We start from the raw sequence: 20,710 nt of genomic DNA, 5'->3' as shown, positions 1-20,710 counted from the left end.
CCGGGTACGGATAGGGTACGGGTATCGGGTACCCGATTGCGACCTCTGGGATGAAGCCATGTTGCAGGCGCGGGTGGGTTGATTCTAGGAACTTGAATTGTGAGAAGAGACAAGACGTTGGGAAATGAGTGATAAACGGTGACTCACCAGTGACTCACGGCCTACCCGTACCCGGCCGCACCAGGGTCGCAAACGGGTACGGGTAGCCGGGTATCGGGTAGGGTACGGGTATCGGGTAGCCGGTTGCGACCTCTGCCGTAGCTCTGTTTCTCTCTTCTTGCCCCGCCCCCCTGGAGTAAACTTCCCCTTCCACATTAAGCAGTCACCTTTGCTCACTGGTTACCACTCCGCACTCAAAACTCTCTAGCTCACCCCACGACTCCCCCTCATAACCGCCACCACTGCTACTTTTCCCTCTTCCTATTCTCATTATGTGGCGATCACTCATTAAACCCGTCCATTCAATCCAATCATCATAATTCACTGTCATGAATTTTGCTGTCACCAAATTCACGCAACATCACATATTCTCTCCCCCATTGTTTCCTCTCATCTATTTTATCCACCTCATCGACCACAATTACATTCATACGTTGTACCGTCCGCTAATTCTGTGTGAAGCGCCTCGCGTGTGGCGCTATACAAATTATTTCAAGGTAAGATGGAGCAGCAGATGCAAGTGCATTTTCGCACTCCGCAAAAATGAACCCCCGAAGGGCCCCAAGCAGTTAAATTTCCGGCACGGCCATCATCGGTAGCCAACGACGACTGAAGCTGTCCCAGGGCACCCCCCTTCTATCAACATCAACCTGCACTGACCCAGCGTGGTGAAGTATGGATAAACAACCGGCTGTGACCAAAGATGGCCATGGGCAGCGGATTTATGACAACAACAAAAATGGCCGTAAAATTTATTCTGGTTTCTGTTTTTTTTGGTCACTTTCCCAGCAAACATTCCCAACGTTGCATGTTGCTTGCGCTCGGAACCCGTTGCAAGTCGGTGGGCCCCAGCGTCCCGCATTTACTGCGAGGACACGCGGGACCGAGACGCGACTCTAAGAGCGTTAGGCATCACCGACGCTCCTTCGAGCCCCAAATAAAGATCGTGAAAAGTTGGGCCCCCCCCCCATTCCCCCCAGCCCCGCGTAATTTACGTCGGAGTTCGTCCACTGCCCTTGTTAAGGCATTCCTGCTACGCCCGTGAAAGAAAGTTTACAGCACTTTCTAAAAAGGCACCAACTTGGCTCGACTGCCCCCCCCCGCTCCCCCCCCTCTCTCCCCCCCCCCCTCTCTCCCCCCCCCCCTCTCTCCCCCCCCCGCCTCCCATCGCTTCCCAGTCGGCACTGTTGGTACAGCTTCCCACTGGGAGCAAACTTGATCTGAGAAAACAGCTCGGCGGTGGCGTAGCCGTGGGGGGGGGGAAGGGGGGGGGGCTCTGGCGGGTCTTGTGTGGAGGGTGGAGTGGAGGGAGGAGGTGGGGGGGGGGCAGGGGGTGGCTGCCGCTCTGAAGAGGCTCCTCCACAGCGGCGACGACACCGATGAATCGTGGGGAACGGCACTCGCACCGCCGCTCCGTCCGGCCGAGTCTCGGCGCGTTTTGTTCGTCGCCGTGCCGAGTCACCAATCGCGGCGGCGGTGGCACAAGGCCGGCGGGCTAACTGTCGTTAGTTGGCGGCAGGGGGTTGGCGGCGCGCAGTGGTGACACTTGTACCCCGCAGCACGTCTCCAGTAGACGCGGAAACGTCGGGCCGAATTGTTCCAACCTCGTGCCGACGGGGCAACAATCGCACGTTTAATGGGAGGTTTCTGGATTCGAACGCACACTTTGGTGCCTCTCAGCGTGTGGCTTTGTATGCTCTCCCACTGTTCTGGGTGGCTTTTTTTCCGGGTTCTCCAGTTTCCTGGCAAAGCTACAAAAAAACAACGTGCATTCTGAAACTGGTCTTGGGCCAAGCCTTCCAGTTCTGAAGATTTACACCGCGACAACAACAACAACAACAACAGCAGCAGCGGCAACTTGTATGTACGCGTTTATGTTGAACTTCTTTCGCACCGTACGTAGCCAACCGTGCTAATCAAGGGTGGCACAGTCGGGTTTTTTACAATCGGGTTTAATTGTCTTTTTATATTAAACCCGATCATCTGAGATTGGGAAAAATCCGGTTTAATCGGTTCTAATTGCAGAACCGCACTTTTTAACGATGGGCTTCGTCCATTCCAAGCTAAGGAGCTCACTGGCGCCCACGATTGTGGAGAAGCTCGTGTTCATCGAGACCAACCTGCCCGCCGCATTCTACGACTACCCCGTGCCCGACGGCCCCGAGTACGATAGCAGCACCGACGAGGAAGCAGCCTAAGCCTTGGATCAGAGTTTCGTATTCATTAAACCAGGTTTTAATTCCCCGAAATCGGGTTTAATTGTATTAAAGAAAAAACCCGATGGCTGCCGCTGAAAAAAATCGGCTTTTTTCCACCCACGGTGCTAATCGGAGGTGCGGGGGGACGGACAACAAACTTAAACGCACACAGAAAGCAGCGTTTGAAGAAGTGAGTTTTGCAATCTACATTGAAACGTGCGTGGCTCCAAGTGGCTTCCGAATATCGACGTCACTGCAGACACCTGGTAGGATCCTCCTGAGAAGAAAGCTGTCCTCGGCTTTCCTGGGTAACACGACTGTGATGAACAAGTTCTTCCCGAGGACAACTACCGGTGGCTTCGAGCGGATTGTCACTCGCTCAACGACCTCAGGAGGGAGGGATGGATGGGGCCGGGTCATCTGCCAAAGAGGATTTGTCCTCGCAAGTTAAGAAAATAAATGTTGCTTTCGTTGGCATTATGATTACGTCTATTTTTGTTGCGACCCGTTGTTCATGCTGTGTTCGCCAGGGAACCGACGCTTGTGTTGATGAAACCCGATTCAAGAGCTTCTTAGCTCACAGGGTGCTTCAAAATAAACCAATAACTCAAAGACGGATTATCACTGAAGCGCATCACGAAGCAGGTATCATTTCAATTAAAGTCTTGCGTCCGTTGCATATGCATCGAGCGTGCGTAAGAAAATCAATCGCATACGAGTCATGCCAACCATACGCAGGCTATGCCACTCATCGTGCAGTTTTGGGAAATGACGTCGACAAGACTGCGTGAACGAGAAACGACGACAAATAACACAAATGAGGAATAACACGAAACCTATTCTTCAATCAAATTGTAATTAATGCTTATCAAGTGGACATTTATTGCAGAAAAAATTATCTACATGCATGTCCCTAAATGCGGAGGGGGAAAACCGGAGGATCTGGAGAAAAAAAATACACGCGACCACGGGGAGAGAGAAACACGCAAACTCCAAATATACAGCAGCAGGCGTCAGGGTCGGGATCCAACCCATGACCTCCTGCACACCGGGCAAGTCAGTTAACATCTCCTAGCCACCGTGGCGCCACCACCACAGCCACCACCGTGCCCTGGCTGAGAAGAACAGACTGTGTTCGTAGAGGCTTGTCCACAGCTCTCCCGGGGTAGACATACATTAACTCTGGGGTGACACGGGTCACCAGAGCGCTGCTGAACTGTGAACTACGCGCGCTGCCACTCACATCGCAATGCCCAAACGCTGTCAGTGTGGTTTACTGTTATGCGCGCAGATACGGTGACTGTAAAAGTCAATTTAAAAACATTTTAAATTCAATTTTACTATTTCCTATAAGGAGCCCCCATAACCCCCCCCCCCCTTCCACTGCACCCGGCCGAGGATGCATAAAAAAAAATCACGGCCGCAGACGGGCTTTGCTCATCCGAGGTGCGCAACAACAGGGGCTTCTTTTCGAACGCGTTTCGACGCGTCGTTCGACGAACGCATTCGAACGCTTCGCGGAAAAAAAACTCGGCTAATACACGGCTCACCCGCTCGACGCTGTTAAACAGCCGCGGAGCAACGGGCTTCCAGGGCGGTGAAATGGGAACGCGCACGAGGACGTTGCGTTTCAGGCCCACGGTGGAGGAGACGTCCTATCAACGAATGGTAAACGTCACAAACAAGACGGGTACAAAAACGACGAGGAGTTGAATTGCCACGACTAAATCTAAATCAGAGATGTTAACTACCTCGCCTGGTATGCAGGAGGTCGTGGGTTCGATCCAGACCCTGACGACACCTGCTGTATATTTGGAGTTTGCGTGTTCTCTCTCTCTCTCTCCCTTCCCGCGATCGCGTGTATTTTTCCCCGGCCCTCCAGTTTTTCCCTCCCCGTTTAGAATGAGCGTGCGTTCAGAGTATTCGCCTGCCGTAAATTCCCACGCGATACGCCACTTCGTTGAGCTATCATTGGGAGATGACCAGGTCGCTTCTGAAAAATAGCTATAACGCAGCTCAGTGGGCATTACCTGTTAAGAAATTGTAAAATAGTTTTAGTTTAGGTTTAGCATTCCCCACACTCTGCATCTGTTCCCTCTCCCTGCCGTCTCCTGTGAGAACAGATGCTGCCCAGTAGGGGGCACGGGGCGGGGGGTCAGTGAGTGACAACAACAACAACAACAAAAACCGATAGGAGTGCAAAAATAGTTAAAAGGTGTTACGGAGTCACTAAAAATTAAAACATAAATACGAAGCGCACACGAGCACAAATTGTCCATCGACTGCTGCCGATTTTACCAACGCCAAATAGCAAGCTTGGGGGCAAGGCAGCAAAACAACAACAACAGTCCCGGACCACACCAAGACAACAACGCAACAGTCGTCCCTCAATTCAATTGCACAGTTACCAGCCGCAAACAATCAGCATCCTTGTGGGTATTATAGTCGCACAAAATGCTCCTTCATTTGCCTTAAATCTGTGATTGAATAAAGTAATTTAATAGTAATAATGTAGAGTCATTTGTAAAGCCACTGTTGCATAGAAGGGCTCCCCGTGCGATGTCGGTCATGGGCGTTGTTTGACCATACTTCACCATGCTGGTCAGCGCGATTGGTTGAGGGGGTGGGGGGGGGCAGTGAGGGTGGTTCGGGCCAGGACCGGTTTCAAATAGCAACTCGTCACTGATGTCAGCTGTGGCTAGGGAATTAAACTCCGGTCCCGCCGGGCTTTTGCGGCAAGTTGTGCAAATCGGCGCGCGCTGCCGCCCCACATCTTTGAGGTGACCTGAGGTAAAAATTTGAGCAACCGCGTTAAGAGGCTTACTCCGGCTCCCACTTCAGCAGTTTGCGAGCACAAACATCAAGCATGTTTTGGCAGCTTAATTTTTTTTTTTTAAGAAGGTAGTAACTTTAATCCCACGAATACTGCAGGTTATCAACCGCAGGCAGCTGGCAAAGTTCTGCGAACGTTTCTGGCCCAATGGGATCTCGTGTTTTTCCTCGCAGCTGGCCACTAGGGCTTTGCCTTTCCATAACCAGCAGGTGTTAATAATCCCTACAGATGCTCGCCAACATCCCCAAGTCAGCCGGCAGCAGCAGCACCAGTGTCAGTGATAAAGAGCCGGTGTCCATTCACTGTCGGCGCACCAGCAAGCAAGCAAGCCCGAGGGGCTACCAAATTCGAAAAATGCTTAGCTGGTTGGCGCGAGGTCAGCAAAAAAAACCTGGAATTTAAGGCCAAAAATAAAACCAACCCTTTAAAATCCCTTGTACGGGTTCCGTTGCAGGGTGGGTTTCCCGTTCACCGCTGAATGTCGGAAAGCGCAAGCGGTTCAGCGTTTATATTAATTTAGAGAGGCGTAGTAGCGCCGTTGTTTTTTAAAGGCGTCCTACTCACCGCAGAGAACCGCAAAGAACCGCAGCGTAACGACCGCCGCAACTCTACGTCAGCCGGCGCCAAACTGTGCCACGCGCCCTCCCCGCGCGGCCTTGTTGTGAGCCTCGTCTCCGATAGGTTAATTTGATTTTATTCTCACGATTCCATTCCGATGACGTACACGCGTGTGCACATACACGCGTGTACGTCACGTCGTGGGAACGGAACCGGTATGGGAAAGGGTTAAACTCCACGGAATTTCACCTGCGTGGTAGAGGCAGCATTGGTGCATGGTCGGCAGGTGGCACTGACATTATCCAGAAACCCAATTTTCAGCGTCGGATAACACGAGCTGTATTATGCATTCATTTCACACGGACAGTTGGGACGAATGTGAGGCCAGATTGGCTAGATAAATAAACGTATTCAGAAAAAGTCCTTCGTGTGCAATGATGATGAAGATTTCAAACAAGCCCGCGTCATCGTTTAACCAAGAATCGACCATCGTGTTGTCCATGTTTATAAAATCTAAATCGCACACTTAGAAATAACCAGCAAAAGAAGCCAAACTCGAGGCATCCCAAAGTAACCACGGTTAGGACTTTCCTGGGCCAATAAAATTACGCAAAACAAAATGTATCCAATCATACGGCGAAGAGGGTGGGGTCAATTCGCTCGTCCCTTTGGGGGATGGATAACATTTGCACCATTGAGGCAAACCAAAGTGGGGGTTCCTCAATTGGTATCCCGGTCCTCGCTTTGAAAATCACACGGAATGTCCACTGCTGGCTTGACGTAAGTCCCCGCCCGACACTCGCGTGACGAGCGGGGACCTTTTGCAACTGGATTATTTTACTTTCTATGCCGTTACGCGGCTCTTTGAAATGATAACGCACGACACGATCTCTCGTGGCCCAACGTAAAATGGCTCAGTTTAGCCCCGGGGATGGATGTGTTCAGCGACGGATGACGCTCGGCACGCGGTGTTTTAACGCTCCGTAAAAACCCCGCAAGAGGCCTCTCTCCCCTTTGCTCCCCAAATCCGCTGGCCCAACATCGGTGGCCGCTCTCTCAAGCGGTGAGAGTCTATGGGTCTCTATGCGAGCCAATAGGTCTCTATGCGAGCCTATGGGTCTCTATGCAAGTCTATGGGTCTCTATGCGAGCCTATAGGTCTCTATGCGAGCCTATGGGTCAGTACGTGAGTATATGGGTCTCTATGCGGATCTAAAGGTCTCTACGCGAGCCTATGAGTGTCTATGCGAGCCTATGGGTGTCTATGCAAGTCTATGGGTCAGTATGTGAGTATATAGGTCTCTATGCGGATCTAAGGGTCTCTACGCGAGCCTATGGGTGTCTATGCGAGCCTATGGGTGTCTATGCAAGTCTATGGGTCAGTATGTGAGTATATGGGTCTCTATGCGGATCTAAGGGTCTCTACGCGAGCCTATGGGTGTCTACGCGAGCCTATGGGTGTCCACGAGAGCCTATGGGTGTCTACGCGAACCCGTGCGATGTTATGGGTTGGTGGCCACTCTTTTGAGCCCCTACGCCCCCCACACCATCTGGAACTCCCTCCCCCATCCGCCCCCCAAGACAACCCCCCACCTGGAGCGTCTCCCCTTTCTGCTTTCAAGTCTTCTTAGAAAGCAACAGTCACTTTAAAGCGCTCCCCCCCCCCCCCCCCCCCCCAGTGCCCCCGCTTTTTGTTTTCTCTCTCTCTCTCACTCTCTCATTATCAAAGCCACCGAACCCACGTAGGAGAGTCCGGGGGAAACGCGGCCGAGGTGTGCGTCTGCAGGGCCACGGCAGCTGCAGGCGACTTCCTCTCCAGCTGCTCAAGGCAAAAGCCGAGAGAAGCGGCTGTGGTTCAACCCAGGGGGACGAAACGGAAGTCGTGTGATGGACTCAATAAAAACATATTACGGCATTTTTATTCAACATTGTTTTTACATATATACACACCCAAAATGTTTTTCCCGATACTGCTGCGGAGGCAGCGGTGCACAATTAACAAACAAAAAAATATATAAGGTTGACGTTTATGGCAATGGGGCCGTCCATAAATGACATCACGCGATTTTGGACGATTTTTGACCCCCCCCCCTTGTCACACATCGTCACAAATGTCTGACCCCCCCCCAGGTGCGTGACGTTATTTATGGACGGCCCCAATGGTCCTGATTTATATCGTGCTACGTTAAGGCAGCGGTTTCTGGCGAACGTGTTGACTTTCAACATCCCCGATCGGTTTCCGACTCGCGCGGCCGGCTACGTACGGCGCGAAAGAAGTTCACCGTGCGTACGTACGTACACCGTTTCTTGCATTTGTTTGATCTGCAATGTGTGAGGCTTAGAACACAAACCACGAGCCCGCCTGCCTGCCAAGGGCGTTTAAGAATAACTACGGGAGCACGCGTGATGCGCGCGGCGCCAACCGCTTACGACAGCTTACCTTTCTTCACTTTCTTTTGTAACTTCATGGTGTCGAGGGACTTCTTTTTAATTTCTTGTCTCACTCTCTTGAAATCTACCGCGGGGGGAGATGCGAAATTATTGAGAACGTTTAATCGGACCCGTTCGCCTCGCCACGCGACTCACAACGCTGCCCTCGATTCTGAGCGAGCGAGGATCAAGCCACAGCTAGGCCCACGGAGTGGCCAAATATTCAAACTGTGCCCCGCCAAGTAGAGAATTCAAGAGCATGTCCACGTACACGTGCACCCCGTGCTCTCTTTTAGCCCCGCCACACCCCCCCCTTCCAATACGTTATCATGCGCACCAACAGGGACTTGCGCACAAACACGTCCACGTCTACGTGCACCTCGTGCTCTCTTTAAGCCCCGCCCCCCCTCCTGATACGTTCCATTCATTGGCTACCACATTCTGATAAGCTCCCCCTCCCCTCTCCTCCCACTTAACTTGTATTTAAGAGCTTGCATCTTGGAATCCCTGCCTCACTTGATGCAGCAAATCTGGCTGTGACGGTCCCACCTGATGACGGGGACTTGTGTTGCCTCCGAAACGTCGTGATTTATTATTATTTAATTTTTATTAATTAAAAATTTATTTTTTATCTACGTGACTTCACCGAAAAAACTAAGAGTATGAATCCTTGCAGTCACGAAAGCTTCAAATCTAGAATTAGAGTTCAAAACACACTGTAACACAGTTGTTTCAAATATATACGTGCAAAATGTTTACATTTAAATCTCGCTCAGTCAACGCGTTCACGTTCGTTAAATTCGACAGCTCACACAGCACGCTGGTGATCAAACCCTGACCAATATGAATCGTCCAAAATATCTCTCTCTCTGGCACCTTTCGCATGATCTTTGTCCAGCTGATTGGTGGACTTTTTCCAGTCCTCAAGTCGTTCTTGCAAGGGGTTGATCAGACTGTCGAGCAATGCCCTGAAGAGAGAAAAGGTGCACACGGCGGGGTTAATCGAGAGGTGCAGCTTTTAGCGTTGACCGGCAATCGTGAACTGGGCGGTGGGGATGGCTACGCAGCACCGAGGGTTGGTGGATCACCGCACACACACACGTTGCAAAACTCCCTTCCCGTGGACGTCGAGGTGCCACAACCCTCAGCTCGCCGGGAAAAGGCGGTTCTGGCAAACGTGGACTCCCACCTGTTCCGTCTCTACGGGATAGAGCGTTGCCCCCTCGCACGCGTCGCTCTTCTTCCGTTGCTCCAGTTTCCTCCCACATTAAACACTCATTCATCGGCCGAAGACATCTTCATACGAAGGGGGAGTGCAGAGCTTGGCCTGACCGTCTGCCTTTCCCATTCGTCCGTGGTCCCTCCTCGCGCCTTGCTGATTGATCTACCTAAACGAACTGTGGTAGAGCATTATTATATACTGCTAGTGGTAACAGAGGCAGGGGGGGGTTCAAAAAAATGGCCCAATTTCCTCGGAAGGAAATGGAACCGAACCAGAGACCCTCTGGATCGCAAGTCCAGTGGTTTGTGTGGCAGCTCCCTTCGTTTCTCGGTTGGTTAAAAAGGTTAAAAAAAACGGCACGCTTATTGCTGGACATTTATGTGTGTTTTTGAGCTGCACAATGGTGCACTTACCAGCATCCGTCTACTCTCCTTGCATTCTCTCTCTTCCTAATAACACCACTGAAAAGATGCAGGAGGAGCCCCAATCCCCCATCGCCACCATTAACTCAGCTTCATAAAAGCCTCACACTAAGGCCTCTGTGTTCAGCCTCAATGCCTGAAGCTGCCAAAAGCTGCAAGAAAAAATAAGAAAAGAAAAGTACAGTCCTTTGTGTCGATCCACTGCTGGGATGAAAGTCGCCTCACGCCGTCTCCAGATCGTCAAAGTCTGCTTGACTATACTTCACCACGCTGGTCAGTGCGGATTGGTGAACGGGTGAGGGCCCAGATGGGCGGTTGATGATGTTAGCTGCGACCGCGAATGGAACTCTGCGAGCCGCGTGTCTCGGACCGTGGCACATGACCCAACGCGTCGCCGCTCCACTGCCCTAAAAACCGCAAGCGCTCCAGCCAAATTCTCAGCGTATGCATGAGCCATGTCTCCCAGGTGGCGAATGACTCGTTTTTTTTGTCATGCTCCAAGTCGAGATAAAAAAGAAGGGGGTGTTTAAATTTTTTTTAAAATATCTGGTTAAATGAAGGAAAGAGCTCAAATAATGACCGTGAGAAATCGAGCCGATTGTTTCGGTAGCAGCTCCATGTGCTGCCGAGGGCACGTTAAGCCACTTTCGTCGCGCTATCGTTTGTGATAGACAGGTCGCTCCTAAGAAGTTAATAATAGCTCCGTGGGCCTTACTTGGTGAATTTTAAATAGTTTCTAGTCTATAATCATCTGAGCGCACCTTCCGATATAGTTTTAAAAAGTTTGGCTTGTATTTGTTCGTGTGACTTGCTTACTTCTCCTATACTTTGCACTCCAATCGTGTTTTCGTATCGTTTGTCGTTGTAAAGTTCTGAACTCCGTGCCCCTAATGGACATCTGTGACAAAAAGAGCTTCATAGCTCATCGCATTCCTCCTCCAGTACAAATAAACATTCTGATTCCGACGATTGCTTCACAGCACCAAAACACGGGCCTGAGCTCAGCTGATGTCCATCCTCTCCCTTGGCGGAGTGGAGTCGTTCGTTTGGCATTGTGCTCGATGTACATTTGAACTGGGGTTTTATCATGATTATTGAACAATTTGACATTGGATGGATCCTACAATTACTCAACATCGATGATATCTAATTATACCTTGGCCAATATAACCGACTGCACTCCTCAATTCATGCACTTACATTCAAACGTAAATGCCGCTGTGTAGCAACTAAACATTATGATTATTATTCATAGCATAAGAGAGGTCCCACTTCCGATCACTGCTGCCGTGCTGTAGCACACGACTGTAAGAGTGCACATTCAAAAAGAATGTTAACTCGGTGAATCCGGAACGATGAGACTTCTCGCTCTGCGAGCGACGGGGTCTCCTTGTACCATGTGGCCCCCCATCAGCTGCAGGTGCCCTCCCTCCCTACCAGCTCGGGATGCCCTCCCTCTCCAGAATGCGGGTTGACGGGGGACACCGTCGATGTTTGATTGACGACTGAGGCCTCACCTCCACCCCGTCGGTCGCTCGACGAGCCCTCGACCAACGACTCGGTGTCGTCTCTTCACCCTCATTCTATTTCGTCTTGAACAGCGGTGATTCTTTTTGGCATGTGGTAATGCTCACGTGCATAAGTGCTTTGTGATTATTATTTTTGCATCAATGGCGCTGTATTAACGAAACATCAAGTCATACCTACGGGACCTTTTTTTGCCAGCATCAAAATGATGAAAAAAATTGGGAAAGGCTGTGCCCTCTCTGACAATATAACAGGGGGTGTTAAGATGTACACACACCAAAATAGATATACCTATAGCAAGGCATCAGGTCTGCATTAACCACACATGCTTGTGACAAAACTTGCAAACAGACATGCTCTGATTCTAGATTTGAAACTTTCGTGACTGCAAGGAATCATCTTCTTAGGTTTTTTCGGTAAAGTCACGTAGGTCAAAATTAATGAAAATAAAATAAAATAAAAAACATTTTATTTTTAATTTTGACCTACGTGACTTTACCGAAAAAACCTAAGAAGAAGACATGCTCTGATAACATCGCTTAAAATGGACATTTCCACAAAGGCTTTCATAATCGGGTAAGCAACGTGATCAATATGTCCCGATATGAAAAATAAGAATAGGTTTTTACCCTTTCTGGCAATAAAACAGATCTTAAGATGTTCAAACACCAAAGATACCTTTTGCAGAAAGGGTCAGAGCTATTCTTATTTTTCATACATTGATACTTGCAAAGAAGGTATCCCATGATATTGCTGCTCACTCCGAGCTATCAATGCTCTGATAGTGGCATTGTCTTTGTGCTGTTCACCTTTGCGCATTCTCTGGTCTGACACTGGTGAGACTAGGCCATAACGAAGGCTGTCTCTGGAGTGGGACAATCAGTTTCACAGACAATGCCATATATCATCAGAGCATGTTTGTTTGCATGTTCACCACAAGTACGTGTGGGCTAATGCAGACTTGATGCCTTGCAAAAGGTTTCTATTTGAGTTTGAACATCTCAACATCTCCTGTTTACATTGCCAACAAGGGTAAAAACCTATTCTTATGTTTAATACTTTGATACTGGCAAAAAAAAAAGCTGCCATGAAATATGTGCCGACAATGGCGCTGTCTAAAAAATAAAAAAATGTAAAACTTACACGGAGAACTGGCGAAGCTTGAATTCGATGCTTTTGTGCCTCATGCACATCCGGGTAAACGCCGAGCCGATCTCCCGCGTTGCCCCTGAAACAGAGAAGAGCCCGCACGAACAGTTGGAGGCATCGTGTCACCCGAACACCACGATTCTCAGAGACCACGGGTCAAGTTCGAACGCAAACACACGAACGCGTAGCTAGGGCTCACTGAATTAATTCCTTCGACCAAAGCCGCGTGTCGAATGCCGAAACGGTGCCGGTGTAGATCCTTGGCCCATCTAGTCAACAGAAGGTTAATGTAATCTGAAGCGTACAAGAAGACCCCTCTCCTATGGAAGCATGCCAAGGTTAATAATGTTGAAGCTTTACCGCATTATGTGAAACCCCAACAGGGGGCGCGTGCAATAGTACACACACACCGCCAGCAGATCCAATTAACAGCCGTTAAGGAAGTGTCAAACTTGCGGCCTTTTTAAATGTCACGCCCCGCCGTGCCCAACTACTGTCAAAGTGTCTCGTACAAACTATCTCCCACTTGAGACCCATTTTCTGACACGCAAGGTGCATGCGCTGTCGTGCGAGAGTGGTTTGAACGGACACTCCGCTGTCTCCGTGTCCCCACGTCACTCTGCATGCCACGTCAAAGACGCGCTGTGACGTGAGGTGACCCACGAGTGCTTCGCCCACGAAGAGATTTCCGTGCGGGGAGCTGAATATCGAACGCTCGTGAAGTGACGACCCCAACCCCCCCCCCCCCCCGCACAACCCCCCAGCAAGAAGTTAAACGGAATAGGCAGAAATTGCTGCGAGTTTCAAACAGCGAACAAGAACATACCAAAAACATCAGCGGTTCCTGAAGAACTGCATTGTGGTCCCCTTGCCCGCAAGGTCACCGTCAACGTAAATTTGAGCAAACGTAACCCGGACTGACAGGGCAGCAGCAGTGAAACGGAGGCAAACTGTGGACCGGTTTTTGTTCCATTGTTGCGACGCATCAGTAGAGCGGATACCCAACGCTCACCGTAACCGCCGTGCCGCTGCCTTTCCAGTTCCCACTGCGAGCGTCGTTCTCGCAGTGCCCTGTGCACACATTGCGGAGTGGTGTGACCCGCAGGGAAGCGCCATCTCCTCACCAAATATTGCCTCGAGGCAATATTGACGTGGGCCTCGGCACAATGACTTTGTAGGCTTTGCAAGTCACCCAAGACACCCAAGCCAGATAAAAAAAATATTTATTCATGCTGGAGGAATCCGCTGAGCTATAAAGATCTTTGTCACAGATGTCCTGTAGTGGCGGGTAAGAACGTTACCAAAGCACGACAGTAGTGCAAGAAAAGTAAACAAATCACCCAAAAACATACCAAAAAAAGAAACCATCCCCATCCTACCAGGCAAAGCCCACTGAGGTATGAACTTTTTTTTTAAGAAGCAACCTGGCCACAAATGATAGTTCAATGAAGTAGCATTCCACGTGGAAATGTATCGCAGCCAAATACACCAAACGCACGTTGATTCTAAATGTGGAGGGAAAAACCGGAGGACCCGGAAAAAAATCCACGCGGCCAGAGGGAGAGAGGCATGAAAACTCCCAAATATACAGCAGGCGTCAGGGTCGGGATCGATTCCACGACCTCCTGCATAGCAGGCGAGGTAGTTAACATCTCTCCACCGCGACGCCCACTATCTGTTACCAGTAATTAAAAGCAAGATTACTCAGACGTCCGCTTAATGCGGCGTTACACGTTGAGACACCATCGATCGACACCCACACACAGGTCAACCACTCAGCCGCGGCGTTAACCGTCGGTCGGGCCGGGAGCTTCTCACTTTAAACGGAGCCTCTTTGCCACGGATCCGTCACCACCGTACAGACGACTACTGTATACGCCCAATAGCAGCATCGCATTCTCTGATGCGGCAGAAGCTTGCCACGTTGGGTGGGTGGGGGGGAGATCGTGCTGAAGCTTGCTGAGTGTTCAAGACTTCACTTGCATCCTCGAATGGTTTGCACGCGGACATGAACGACAACTGCTCTGTCCTCCGAGCAAGAAAGTAAGCCCAGGGTTACTGCTCGATTCACAAATCCGTGCATGTACGTATGCACGCTGAACTTCTATCGCACCGTACGTAGCCAACCGTGCTAATCGGAGGTGCGGGGAGGGGACGACGACAACAAATAAAAAGCAGTTGTAAAGAAATGAGTTTCCAATCGAGATTTTAAAAGTGCAAAGCTCCAGTGGCTTCCTAATAGGATGCGAGCCATGTTTTGGGAATTTGATTCCGATCGTTGGGTTCACAGCGCTGCTGTCTTACCACTCTGCCATAGCCCGAGTATAAAACTATTTTTTCAAATAATCTTCCCGACAAATCACCCTTTCCCCTTTCGGTGGGACCTCCCCTGTATGGTTTGGGGCAATGAGCCCGTCCCCCATATTTCTATATTCCCCCCGTCCCATGCTTTTCATAACCGGTTCAGCTTACGTTGATGTAACGGGGCCTGCCGCACCACCTCGGTAGAAATATTTTGAAAATAATATTTGAACAAAAATTCTTCCCGAAAACCCTATTGCTTCGCTGCCTTGAGGCCTCGTTAACCGAGGGCCGCGCGATGAGCGGGGAAGGGACCCCCGGCCACAGCATTAAACATTAAGGAGATCAACCGCCTCGTCATCGCGCCTGTGCCGGGCTCAGGGTTAAGTATGTAAAAGATCAAAACGCTCAATAAAATGCGGTGGGGGGGGGGGAGTCGACTGCTGTTTGTCCAAAATGAGGACTTTCACCGCGAGCGTTCCGGGAAACTGCTCGCTGCCGCCGTTGTCGTTTTTGGAAATATCGCCCAGGCTGTTGGCACGAGCTTCCTTTTAAACAGCCAGGATGGAGTGCATTTGAGAGATGACTTCTCCTTTGCAAGGGATACGAACGAAAAAAAAGTACAAATCTCAGTTAGGAACCTGTTCATATATTTGCCAGAAAGAAGCTAGCGATGACGGCGAGTTAGAGTTTTGCATGTCGAAATAAGGACCCCCGTAGCGTAACATCTCGTGGTGGCGAGATGTTGACTTCCTCGCCTTGCTTGCAGGAGATCGTGGAAACGATCCCGACCCTGACACCTGATGTACATTTGGAGTTTGTATTTCTCTCTCCCTGTGGTCGTGTGGATTTTTCTCCGGGTCCTCCGGTTTCTCCCTCCACATTAAGAATCACGCGTTTAAGAGTATTTGGCTGCAATACATTTTCACATGATGGACAACTTCATTGGGCTATTCTTTGTGGCCAGGTCACTTCTGAAAAAGAGCTACATAGTTCAGTGGGCCTTACCTGGTGAAATAAAAAAAAAATGGTTTTAGTAAAGAGAGGATCCCTGCCAGTAAGATTGGAAGATCACCAGCATTGATTCAAGGAAGCCTGACTGAACATCAGAACCAATGAGACACGGAATGTCAAAACAGGTCCAGAGGTTTGCTTGTATTGATATCAAAGCCGCTGAAAGGAATCACTCCCAGAAGGCTGTGCGGCTGATGGGTTGTGTTAGAAACACCTTTATTTTTTTCCACGTGGATAGAGAGATTTATGCGAAGGAGGCATACTGTTTATTTTGTCAGTTATAAACCCGTTGTAAATATCAAACACATTACGTGCTGTGGTGCATTATGGGTACACCCCTACACAAGCAGAACTCTGTTCTGCGTCTCTCCGCATGTGAATACAATGGTCTGGAAAGCCAATAGGCTTATGTAAGAACAAATATTGTCGCAACTTTGCAGACAAAAAAAGTAGTTTAACTAATTTCTTAGTTTTCACTCATAATGCTCCACAAACAAACGCATCATGAGTTTGTACAAAATATATATATTTACTTTTTGCATTCAAAAGGGTCCAAACTTTTAGGTGCAGCGCTCTTACCAAATATGGCAACTGGTAAACCAGCAGCATTTGTTTGACAAGCCCGACTGATGACGAGGCCCAGCACATCGAAACCGGGCCGGATTGTTCTTGCTGGATAACATTGATCTCGAGAGCCAAAGAGTTTCGCTTTTTTTACGTTTCATAAAAAAAAGTGTAAACTTCAACTCAAGCGGCGACATCTCCCAGTGACCGCAAATAAAGTTCTGAATGTCGGGACACGTCACGTGACCCGCCCTCTCCTGCGTGGCCAGCATCCACGATCTTCAGCGGGATCGATACGCTCGATACGTTCACGTGCCCCTTAGCAGGCAAGGGAGCAGCTGCAGTCACAGCGACTGCTCATGAAGGTTGCACTCAGCACCTCCGGGGTTCTGCACCTCCTCCTCGGCGGACGACGCTTTGTACGTACGTGGTCAACCGCGCCAATCGGTGAAGTGGCCTAACTAGGACCTCGGGTTTTGTTCGCATCTCGGGAATCCGTGGTTTTCCGCCAAGTAAACGGCATCAAGGCTCTTTGCCGTACACGGAGGTTGAAAAGTAAAAAAGAAAACATTATGAGTGGGTATGAATCTTGATTTGAAGCTTTCGTGACTGTAGGAATCCATACTCTTTGGTTCTTTCGATAAAGTCACGTAGTTATAAATAATATAAAAACAAATCACGACGTTTCGATTGCAACACAAGCAATCATCATCAGGTGGGAAAACCACAGCAAAAATTTTTTTGTGCTTTTCCCACCTGATGATGATCGCTTGTGTTGCAATCAAAACGTCGTGATTAGTTTTGATTTTATTTCTAACTACGTGACTTTACCGAAAGAACCAAAGAGTATGAGTAGTGGGTATGAAGTTTGGTGTGAGCAAGTTCCAGTCGGAATGCAGAGGTTGTCAGGTCGCAGACCCAACAACAATAACGACGACGACCACGGCCTGGATGTGTGGACAAGCCTTAATGAAATGTTGACTCTGCACACAGTCGCACTAAGGTCACGCTTTACTGGATAACGAAGCAGTTCCCTCTGGTTTGACCTCGCCCATTACTTCACGCCTCTGATCAGCACGGCTGCCTACTTACGGTGGTGCGAAAGAAGTTAAAAAAGAAAACACGTGCATACCCCCACCTACGCATACCTGTCAACCCATATGGTATACCCGTGTTCTTGTACATTGAAATTGAGTAAAAAAATGTGTTTTGTCCATTTGTTTGTGTTTCTCCCTTGTGATGCTACTTTGTAGGATGAACGTTGAGATGTATAACGGGCACGGGGTGACCAATAAGGTCTGAATTGGTCTGTAATAAGATCAGGCACTGATAAGGGGTTGACAGGTATGGCTACGAAAGAAGTTAAACATAGTACACACGTACAGGTATATTCTATGTACCGGTTCTGTAGCAATTCCGTCGAAAGGCGTTTGCTTCACGCAGCGATTAGTCGTCACTCTTACGGTGTATTTTTATTTTTTACCCAGGTCTCACGTGCAGGAGAGTCAAACCCATCTCAATGGGCCCCCTGCCCGGTTACGAAAGCTTTATATTCCTATCCGGTTATATTCCGACCTGGTCACCTGGTTACCATCGAACGTAAACAATTTTAGTTCCGAGCTGAATTGCTCTATCAAAGTTGTGGCGGGCAGGGAGGGTGCGAGCAACCATTTGTCAGGCACGGATATCAGATGACCGACGTCAAGAAACGCACCCCCCTTGAAACGGTTGAGGCACTGTAGGAGCGGATGAGTGATGCTTCAAGCGGGGATGAACGATGCTATGGTCGTCTGGTGGTTGCCGAAGTTCTGGAAAAGATGTTTATTTTGTCCATCGCAAAGTCTCGATCAGATTGGCATTTTGTTAAATTGCACACGGGTCCTGCCGTTCCACACTTGCCGAAACGTGGGAAAGCGTCTGCAACCCTATACAGGCTGATAAAAAGACAAAGATCCCCCGTATAGACTTAACAGGCTGTTGGGGCAAGTGCTGTTAGCGAGCACCTATGAAGACCAGCACGGTACACGAAGGGGTGGGTGGGTGGCCAGCACCACGCCCGGACGCCTTTGTCTCCCCAGTGGTAATGATGTTACACACCGCACCACCAGATACTCATTTGAGGCTGAGTCGACCTAGGGGAGGCCCAGGACCGGTTCAGATAATCGTCACTGGTGTTGATGGCCGTGAGCGGGAATCGAACTCGGGTCGCCGGGTTCGTAGCGCAGCGTAGCGCTAACCGCCACCCTACCACTCCCCACATAGAGGCTCACACGCACACACAAGATGCAAACACTGTGCAAAGCAATGGGCGGCTTCGTTATCCAGTAAAGAGTGACCTTAGTGTCACTGTGTGCGGAGTCAACATTCCATTAAGGCTTGTCCACACATCCAGGCCTTCGTTGTTGCTGTTGTTGGCTCTGCGACCTGCCAACTTCTGCATTCCGGCTGGAATTTGCTCACACTGCATCAACACCAAACTTCATGCCCACTCATTATATTTTACGTTGCAATGTCCGTATATAGCATGAGCCTTGAAGCTGTTTGCATTGCCTTTGGACCTAATGCGATATCTACAAACACAAGGTAATTGAGTTTGACACAGCTGCCCAAATTGGTCGGTCGACTTCGTGATTTTACGATTCTAAATCAGTTTAATGTGCTTCCAAACGAAAAACGACATCAAACGATGTCCTGTTTAACACATGCTGTTGCTTATTTTGGTGTGCAATTATAAAAATGTTGACACATTAGGCATGATTGTGTCATGTATTAGGAACGGTTTTGTCGATACAATTCACAATTTCAACTCGTAACGTGCAGAGTATACGCGAGAGAGAGAGAGAGAATGACTCGGAGGCTCTGCGGTCCCCTACGTATCAAGATGTGTTTCAGCCAATTTACGAGTGTTTGCACGTGGGTGGAAACTGGAGCAGACGAACAACGTGTCAACTGCGAAGCCCCGTTCGTATGTAGAGTACGTACGTAAAGTATTACATCGAGCACATTACATAGAGTATGTATGTACAGCATGTCGAAACTTCTTCTGCACCGTACGCCACGTAGCCAACCGCGCTTGATTCATCCCCGCTGGTCTCCAAATAACGCCTGCCGCAGTGATGACGGTGAAACGCCGTACGGACGAATCGGCCACAGGTGAACGTCACGCACTTTATACCGCGTGAACACGGGCACCACCACACACCCCAAGGTACGCAACACCACGGTAAATAGGAGGCCCTGATGTTCAGCATTGAGCATGTGACAACTGACCCACCAACCACAGTGAGTTCAGGGTCATGGTTTGATACAGGGACTCCTCTACTTCCGAACGGGTTACGTTCCAGAGGTCTCTTCGTAGGTCGATTTGTTCGTAAGTCCAACTTTACTCCTGTCGTGTTGTACGGCATGCGCACTTAACACGGAGAATGGCTTTAAAAGTTGTATCATCTCCTGCAGATGTAGATGCCACTGGTTCTTCATGTTATGCAGATGTAGATGCTAATTCCCTTTGGTGCTCGTGTTTCCTCTCTACTCTCTTGAAAAACTCGGTCCGAACGTGCAACTGGACACACGGACATGTTTGTTCGTATCTCTGAAACTTCGCAAGACGAATGTTCGTAAGTAGAGGAATCCATGTACAATATTCAATTATTGTCTCTCTCTCTCTCTCTTTATCCCCGTCTCGTTCGTATTGTTTCTATTTTTTGAGTCTCGCTAAACAGCTTTCTGGATTGCTCCATTGGCCCGGCAGCAACATTAGCAAACGGCGAGCGGAGATAGCAAATCAATGAGCATGTCGTAAATCAATGAGTGTACTAGGGAGTAAATCTTGTAATCCATTGCTCCAAGGCCAATTTGATATGCGCATCATCGGATGCCACAAGTTAAATCGATGCAGCAAACCGTTCCCACAAGGCTATCGAGCACGTGTCCACCATACGGCGTGCGATATTTAACGCGTGGGCTTTCGCGACCAATATTATCCGTAATGATCGGCACGTCTTGTTTACTTGACGAAACTTAGTGATGGGCCGTGTCGGCTGGTGTCGGATTTCACGACGCGTTTACATTTACTCGATCTAACCGAAAAAAAAAACCCCTCGATTATGGAGCATGAGATAGGAGTCTATTGTCACCAGAGCCAAGACATTCCTGCCCCAAAAAAAAACCAAGCACGTGGAGGATCGACGCATCCACAGCGGTGGCAGAGCGGTTTAGCTCATCGCACTGCAAACGAACGAACCGCAGTTCGATTCCCAGGTGGGCGAGTGGTGACACGTGGAACCGTTCCTCGACGCACCCCTCTCACCAAGCCGCATTGACCACCAACGTGG

The 20,710-nt window shown here is 49.4% G+C and overlaps 1 protein-coding gene across 3 annotated transcripts in view; it reads right to left on the bottom strand.

Annotated features, from left to right (window-relative positions):
• Positions 1 to 20,710, bottom strand: part of LOC144949617 (protein MTSS 2-like) — an 86,216-nt gene that overhangs the window by 21,446 nt on the left and 44,060 nt on the right. For all 3 annotated transcript variants that reach the window (XM_078879588.1, XM_078879587.1, XM_078879589.1), the window contains exons 4-6: positions 12,492 to 12,576; positions 9,054 to 9,145; positions 8,188 to 8,262 (exon numbers count right to left, since the gene is read on the bottom strand). In XM_078879588.1, coding sequence (XP_078735714.1) covers positions 8,188 to 8,262; positions 9,054 to 9,145; positions 12,492 to 12,576 — 252 coding nt within the window. The remainder of the gene's footprint in view (positions 1 to 8,187; positions 8,263 to 9,053; positions 9,146 to 12,491; positions 12,577 to 20,710) is intronic.

This window comes from Lampetra fluviatilis, chromosome 54 (genome assembly GCF_964198595.1).
Source record: "Lampetra fluviatilis chromosome 54, kcLamFluv1.1, whole genome shotgun sequence".
NCBI lineage: Eukaryota > Metazoa > Chordata > Hyperoartia > Petromyzontiformes > Petromyzontidae > Lampetra > Lampetra fluviatilis.
This window is presented reverse-complemented; position numbering and strand designations above follow the sequence as displayed.